Genomic DNA, 6,824 nt, shown 5'->3' with positions numbered 1-6,824 from the left:
GGCCCACTTCCAACCAAACGAAACCTACATCTTTGAAATGTATCTCAAAATACGAAAATACATCAAAATCGATACAGTAAAATAACTGACAGCTGTTCGTAATACTTAATTCTTAAATAGTCCATGATAAAATCGGTGCAAAAAGTACAGGTTCATTTAATTAAATTATATTAATATTATTAAATATAAAGAAATAAATAAAAATATTATTGAGGCCGACGGCGACGTTGCGTAGGGACACAACGGTAGTGGCTTCGATCCCCACTAGAAGAAATCAAATATTTATTTAAATTTTATTTCTTCGCTCTGGTGTCGAGGCAAAGTGCGGCGTTGAGTTCCGCCTCAACACGCAACACCTCCAAAATTCGGCGGAAAATAGGCAACGGAGTTTCTTAAGACTAGGTTCCCTTTGCCTACCCTGCAGTGTGTGGAATACATCATGAAGCTAATTAAATTTTTTAATTTAAATAAAATTATCATATCAATTTTTAAAAAATTAAGGCACATTTTATTAAACATCGTGTAACTGGTGTAGTAACTTCAACAAGTAGATCGATATCCATATAATTTTCATAATCAAAAAAGAATGAATAACGCACAGGAAAGAGAAAGGCTTAAATGTGTAATTTTAATGTGTCAGATTTAGTTGAACTAAAAGATATTGTTTTTTGTTAAAAATGATAATTTAATGTAAAAACAATAATTGATATCAATTCATATTGCTTCGGTAGTTCGCTTCCGCGACTTTCATCGCAGAGGGTCCCCGACACCGCGACACCGCGCCGTGGGAACACTTCATATAAAAACAAGTTCTAGAGGTGTCTGTGTAAATTAAAACACGTCGATTTAGTCATTGAGGTATCTTCAAAAGGAGGCGATTTACTATTATGGATAGACTTATTTTAATAGTATTTATATTTTTACATGGAAATTTTCATCACATTAAACATTAATCCTAGGCCATTTCGCAGTATTCATTTCGGTTTCAACATTGAGTTACGTCATTCAAAAAAATACAACCATTCTGCATAATTCTATTAATTCTCCATCGTCGGCCGACGCGCGGTCGGCGATTTAAAAAATCTTATAAATAATATACAAAATAATACAAACATCAGTTCGTCTCTCGACAAAAAATGAGATTTAACGTCATCGCAACGATCGGCACTCGCGGTCCTCCGATCCCGTGCACCAAATAAATATACACTAAGCGAGTTCAGCACTTCTCGTCCGCCAGCAGCGGGTCCAGCGCGAAGCCCAGCTCCGTCGCCGCGCCGCGCTTGCCCGTCTTGAGCGCCGCGCGCGCTTTGTGCGCGTGCGTGTGCGCCGCATGCCCGTTGAGCGCGCCGTGCGCGAGCAGCTCGCCCAGGGCGCGCTGCACGCCGCCGCACGCCGCCACGAGCCGGCGCACCTCGGGCCGCGCGGCCGTTAGCGGACGCGCCAGCGCCAGGCCGGGGCAGTAGGCGCCCTTGCCGAGCGCGCCGCGCGACAGCGACGACTTGATGTTGCTGCGCACGGTGGCGAAGCGCTTGCCTAGCGTGACAGCGCCGCCCGCGTGCGCCGCGTTAAACGTGCATAGCGCCAGCGGCCGCGGGCACGCCGCGTACCAGCACACGTCGGGCGCGGGCGCGTCATCGCCTACCTCTTCCGCGCCGGCGGGCTCCGCCGGCAGCCCGTTGAGCGCCAGGGCTGGCGCGGTGACTAGGAGCGGCGCGGGCGGCGGGGCGGCGGCCGCGTCCCGGCTGGCACGGTGTTCGGCCAGCAAGGTGTCAAAGGGCTTGGCGCGGCCCTCGACGGTGCGCCGCAGCGACAGCGCGTGCGCCTTGCACGTAAGAGAGCGCGTGCAGGGCTTGGGGTTCTCGGCGGTGACCACACCACAATGTTTGTTGGGATCGTACTCTCTTAAGTTAAACTTGGTCTTACTAGATTTGCGCGTCGAGGACTTCGGCGTGGTCGGTGCGGGTTTTAAAGCTTGAGCATTGAGTACACTATTATCTATCACAGACGACAGCATGGGGGACGTGCTTGGGGCGAATTGTAAACTAGAGAGGTCCGTATCAGTGATGGTGTAACCTGCCAGTGAGGCATCCACTGCGGGGTATAAGTCTTGTGATTGTACATTATCAGTAGCAGATGAAAAATTAATTTCTTGCATATTACCTATATCTCTAATTATATTTTTCCAGTCTGTTGCATTTGTGATGTCGTCTGCACTCTGAATGCCCTCAGAGGACATTATTGCAAAAATATCATCTGTTATATTTTCACCGAGGGGTAATTCTTCTGTGTCCTGTATACTAACTACTGGTAACTCTCCACTCTCCAAGCTGACTTGAACCTCTGAGAGAGCAGAGGTGGTCGCATCATCTACATATTGCAAGTCTTGTTGAGGCACAACCACTCGGGGGACAGGACTGGGGGCAGTATGAATAGGAGATTTCTCCAATTTGGGTAATTCTAAGGGGACTGGAGGAGGAAGCTCCTTTTTATGTCGACTTCTGCTGGGAGCAGATTTAAGTTTGACGGTGGGGGGAGGTGGCGGTAGTATAGGCTCAGCACTGGTGTGAGACTCAAGTAAATGTCTGTAAGCTGCACTGCACTTCACTATAACACCACACATATGACACACTGTAGCATTTAAATTGTCCATTTGTGGAAACAGTCCGTGAAGGCTCATACTATCGTACCGGAGTCGGTTAACGCCAGCGCGACGGTATCGGGCATTAGTCCTGTCCCCAGCTTTGTAAGAATGAGCATCACTCGTGCGTCGGGCGGACGCGTTGCTCTTGCCGTCCACCGCCGCCGGCAGCGTGAACCCCGAGGCGTTCTCATCACGTCGCGGCGACTGGTGCCCGATCTCGTCGATCCATACATCCCAGGGCTTCTCGTTACACTTTAGGGGACTTACAATTTTGCCCGCAAAAGGAAAGTCACCGGACATGTTGTGGCATTTACTGACCTTCCAAAAGAGAAACCATCCTAGTAACCTCACGGGCTTCCAGTCATCGCGATCATCTCGCTTCTTGATAGGTTATTATCCCATATCTCTCTCTGAGTCGGGGCCCGCCGAGCGAAGCGTGGTGCTCACATCTTGGAATCATTGGTCACTTCATTATTTACACGCGCGACACAATATCGTGTTATGGTCCTTTTAGCTTTTATATTTACAGGGACAGATGATCTATCTCACTGACAGCTGATTATGCAGGTTGTAAGTTTTTCTTGACCACGGAACACATCCATCTGTATACAGTCCTTTCTAAACGTTTTTTCGGCCCCAAATTACAGAAAGTATCGTTTACTAACTTAATTTTAATTGATACAATACTTGGTATACACAAATAAAATGTCTAAAATTTATGTTTGGTTCGTGGTGGTTGTGATTTACTACAGAAAGCATCAACACTTTTTTGAGTATTTGTAATAAAGACCGAATCTGAAGTTCTATAATCTATGGTCATTCATTCGTAAAAGTTGACTGAGTGACGTGACAGTGTATAAATTACCAATTTATGAAAACAAGTATTTACAAAAATTGATACAGAATATTTTAAACACAAATTATGTGTTTAATATAAATTTGATTTTACACTATTCCTTTAGTAAAAATGATGTTCATATTTTATTAGTGATAAAAATTTAATATTTTAAATAAGTAGATAAAAAAATTAAAATTTTGAATTAAATAATTATATAGTAAATATATATTTCTACTTGCTATTTACGCTTATATTAAAAATATGAAAATAGTATAAATGAAATGATAAATGAATTGAGCAACAGTTCAGTTATCGATTGATTGATTTCTCGATATATGGCGTTTCGAGCGTGCCAGTTGAGCACAATTCATTTCTCCAATGTCACGTTGTATGGAAAACACATGAAGAAAATTGACCGGTAATAAAAAGATAAATATACACAATTATAGAATACATGTAAAAAAAAGAGATCCTGTGTAAGTACAGCCTTCACCTAAAACAAAACAAACACAAATTTACAATATATACACAACACATTAGATTAGTAGTTCAGTTATCACTATGTCTTTGTCAATGATTTTGAAAACAACCTAATGTCAAAATGTTTAAGACAAGCCAATAAATAAAATGAAATGTGATTGTAGTCAAAAATCAATGACAGTGACAAGCTGACAAGTGACATTGCATTTGTCTATAACTAGTCCCCTATAAATAGAAAAACGAATTAATGTAATGTTTTATAAATGAGACTGACAAAAGAATAACATTAACCGATTATGTCGGTAATATTTCACTGCCAAAAACGAATACCGGCTTATTAATGTTGTTCCGAAGTTTATTTAGATCTATACTTTTCGGCGTACCAATTGGCGTAACCTTTTTGGATTCAGTGGGATATGTAGCCAGAGTTGAGGGGATTTCTATGCAACCAGTACTTAATCCAGAGTCAAGAAATACCGATTACGTGTTCCTCTCACGTTGGGCTGTAAGAGAATTTCAAGTCAATCGAGGTGATATAATCTCTTTGGTGTCGCCTAAAGATCCAAATCAAAAGATAATTAAACGCGTTGTAGCTTTGGAAGGTGATGTTGTGAGTACACTAGGTTATAAAAATCAATATGTGAAAATTCCAGAAGGTCATTGTTGGGTTGAAGGTGATCACACAGGTCACACCCTAGACAGCAATACATTTGGACCTGTATCAGTTGGCCTAATCAATGCAAAAGCTGTTTGTATTGTCTGGCCACCAGAAAGATGGCAAAGCTTGGAGGCTAAATTGCCAGAAAATAGGAAACCACTCAGTCTAGCTATATAGATTTATTTTGTAAATATATTTAACATGTAAATAGGATAAATAGACACTCTGAATTAAATTGATTTGCATTATATTGCGTTGAGTTATTTAAAGTCATTTACATTTTAACAATAACTTCACTAATAAGATATAGTGAATTAAACTTAAGTGTAACTTCGATATTTACAAAAAAGACTGTTTATAAATTAAAACAACTTATATAAAGATTTTATAATTTATTACAATAAGAGCATAATAGTAACAAAACTACTTAACAATACTGGTTAAACCATAACACTGCAAGATATCAATAATTTTTTCATATGATATCCCTTTCCTTATAACATCATATTTTCCAACTTCTGATAAATCAATGACTGTTGAACCTGTTCTATTGTGGTCTAAACCCTGACTAAGGACTCCACCATCAAATACTGCACCAAGATGTCCATATAAATGTTCAAATTCTTTTATACTTAAAGTAGAAGGTTCATTACTGAAATTAGCACTTGTTAATGCTACTGGATTATTAAACACTTTTGTCATTTTATTAATAAACTCATGATTTGGTATGCGAATACCAATTTTAGTTGTGTGAGGATTTAAATATGGATTATTTAAATATTTGGTTTTCTGCAAAACTACAGTGACAGGTCCAGGAAGCAAATTTTGTAATAACTTGTCACTCAAATGCGATGCTTCACCCCACTTTCTGATATCTGCTATATAAGTTACACATATAGCAACAGGCTTAGCAGCATCTCTGCCTTTAATAGTGTATAATTTTTTAATTGCTTCTGGGCAATTAGCGCTGCAAGCTAGCCCGTAAATAGTGTCTGTCGGCACAGCTATTACAAGATCATTGTTTAAGAAATCTGCAGCTTTGCAGTATGATTTTTCTTCTTCACACAAAATTATAGTAGCCATTTTGTTTATCTTCATCTTTGTTGAAACACTTTTTCTAAAACTACTCAAATTAATTGTTTTTAAAAAGTTCATAGTCTAATTATTGTTTTTATCTTAAACGATTCAAAACAACAAGTATTTTTAAAAATTAATCACGCCAGTTATGAGCACATTTATGGTTGCAGCATCTGTAGAAAGTTGTCATTGGCTCATCAGCAGAGCGAGTTTGGAGTTGCATGAAGAAAGCTCTACCATGACCACATTTAGGGCAAACTGCATCAGTTGAATCTACATTTTCCCATGCAGCTGCTCCACCCATAATATAGTCGAGTTCCTGAAATAATAGAGTATAAATAATACAATTAACAGACTATCTATCATGTGTATTCATTAAATGCAATGTCTATACATGCATGATGCAATAATAAGAATATTTTAAAATTACCTTTAATTTTGGGAACGTTCTGGTCGATACTTTCTTTTTTATATTATACACATAAGGACAAGTATTGCAAGCGTACCGCAATCCTGACTCTGGTGCCTCTTCGACCATCAAAATGTTCGCGCACGTTGGGCAAAATAACATTGTTATCTTAGGAAGTGATAACTAACGTCATTTTATAGCCATTTTTTATTTTTACAGGAATAATTATTTTTATATTTCTACACTTATTTCTATTTTAATTGTCATAAAGAAATGTACAATGTTTCTTTTACGAAATTTAATTAGAGTCCAGCTTAAAAATATGCCGCACAAAAATGTGTTTACGACAGTGACATTGACAATTGGCAACCAATTATAAAACTTGCCACAAAATGAACAAATAAACTAATATAGTAGATATTTAACGTTGCTAGTATATTAAAATGAAATATTAAAGCATAGTTTACATAGCCTTGTTAATAATAAAAAAAGCTTTAAAACGGATAATTTGGACTAAATAGTTAATCAATATTACAAATATTTATATTTATCGTTATTTGAAAGATATGAGTATCTTATAAACCATTAAGATAATGAAATTATATGGACCAAACGTTTCATATTTTTGTAAATATTACGAATAGGAACTTTACTAATCCAATTCTATATTCTTAAATTTTCCTTGTCTAATTAATAGTGTTAATTTTAACATGATTTGGTG

At 38.6% G+C, this 6,824-nt stretch overlaps 4 protein-coding genes across 4 annotated transcripts; 1 reads left to right on the top strand and 3 right to left on the bottom strand.

Annotated features, from left to right (window-relative positions):
• Nucleotides 1–661: 661 nt before the first annotated feature.
• LOC146540715 (uncharacterized) lies at nucleotides 662–3,444 on the bottom strand. Its single transcript, XM_085202001.1, has one exon. It carries the CDS (start codon nucleotides 2,939–2,941, stop codon nucleotides 1,217–1,219), a length of 1,725 nt encoding a protein of 574 aa, XP_085058127.1. The 5' UTR covers nucleotides 2,942–3,444; the 3' UTR covers nucleotides 662–1,216.
• Nucleotides 3,445–4,125: 681 nt separating this feature from the next.
• LOC146540714 (mitochondrial inner membrane protease subunit 2) lies at nucleotides 4,126–4,865 on the top strand. Its single transcript, XM_085201551.1, has one exon. The coding sequence runs from the start codon at nucleotides 4,300–4,302 to the stop codon at nucleotides 4,792–4,794; it is 495 nt and encodes a 164-aa protein (XP_085057677.1). The 5' UTR covers nucleotides 4,126–4,299; the 3' UTR covers nucleotides 4,795–4,865.
• A 124-nt stretch (nucleotides 4,866–4,989) lies between these two features.
• Nucleotides 4,990–5,772, bottom strand: Tcs1 (Threonyl-carbamoyl synthesis 1). The gene has a single exon (XM_085201540.1). The coding sequence runs from the start codon at nucleotides 5,770–5,772 to the stop codon at nucleotides 5,041–5,043; it is 732 nt and encodes a 243-aa protein (XP_085057666.1). The 3' UTR covers nucleotides 4,990–5,040.
• Nucleotides 5,773–5,827: 55 nt separating this feature from the next.
• Nucleotides 5,828–6,478, bottom strand: Polr3K (RNA polymerase III subunit K). The gene is made up of 2 exons (XM_085201563.1): nucleotides 6,125–6,478; nucleotides 5,828–6,013 (listed from the first exon to the last, which is right to left on the bottom strand). Exons 1-2 carry the CDS (start codon nucleotides 6,263–6,265, stop codon nucleotides 5,828–5,830), a joined length of 327 nt encoding a protein of 108 aa, XP_085057689.1. The 5' UTR covers nucleotides 6,266–6,478.
• Nucleotides 6,479–6,824: the final 346 nt, after the last annotated feature.

The sequence above is a fragment of the Heliconius melpomene genome, chromosome 2 (genome assembly GCF_056956725.1).
Source record: "Heliconius melpomene rosina isolate 202511_hmr_F chromosome 2, ASM5695672v1, whole genome shotgun sequence".
In the NCBI taxonomy this organism is placed as follows: Eukaryota; Metazoa; Arthropoda; class Insecta; order Lepidoptera; family Nymphalidae; genus Heliconius; species Heliconius melpomene.
Note: the sequence above shows the minus strand (reverse complement) of the source record. Positions and strands in the feature narration are given on the sequence as shown.

Coding starts and splice junctions, on each gene's coding strand:
- LOC146540714 (XM_085201551.1), top strand. CDS start 4,300: ATGTTGTTCCGAAGTTTATTTAGATCTATACTTTTCGGCGTACCAATT.
- Tcs1 (XM_085201540.1), bottom strand. CDS start 5,772: ATGAACTTTTTAAAAACAATTAATTTGAGTAGTTTTAGAAAAAGTGTT.
- Polr3K (XM_085201563.1), bottom strand. CDS start 6,265: ATGTTATTTTGCCCAACGTGCGCGAACATTTTGATGGTCGAAGAGGCA. Junction 6,014..6,124: donor GAACGTTCCCAAAATTAAAG/GTAATTTTAAAA, acceptor CTATTATTTCAG/GAACTCGACTATATTATGGG.
- LOC146540715 (XM_085202001.1), bottom strand. CDS start 2,941: ATGTCCGGTGACTTTCCTTTTGCGGGCAAAATTGTAAGTCCCCTAAAG.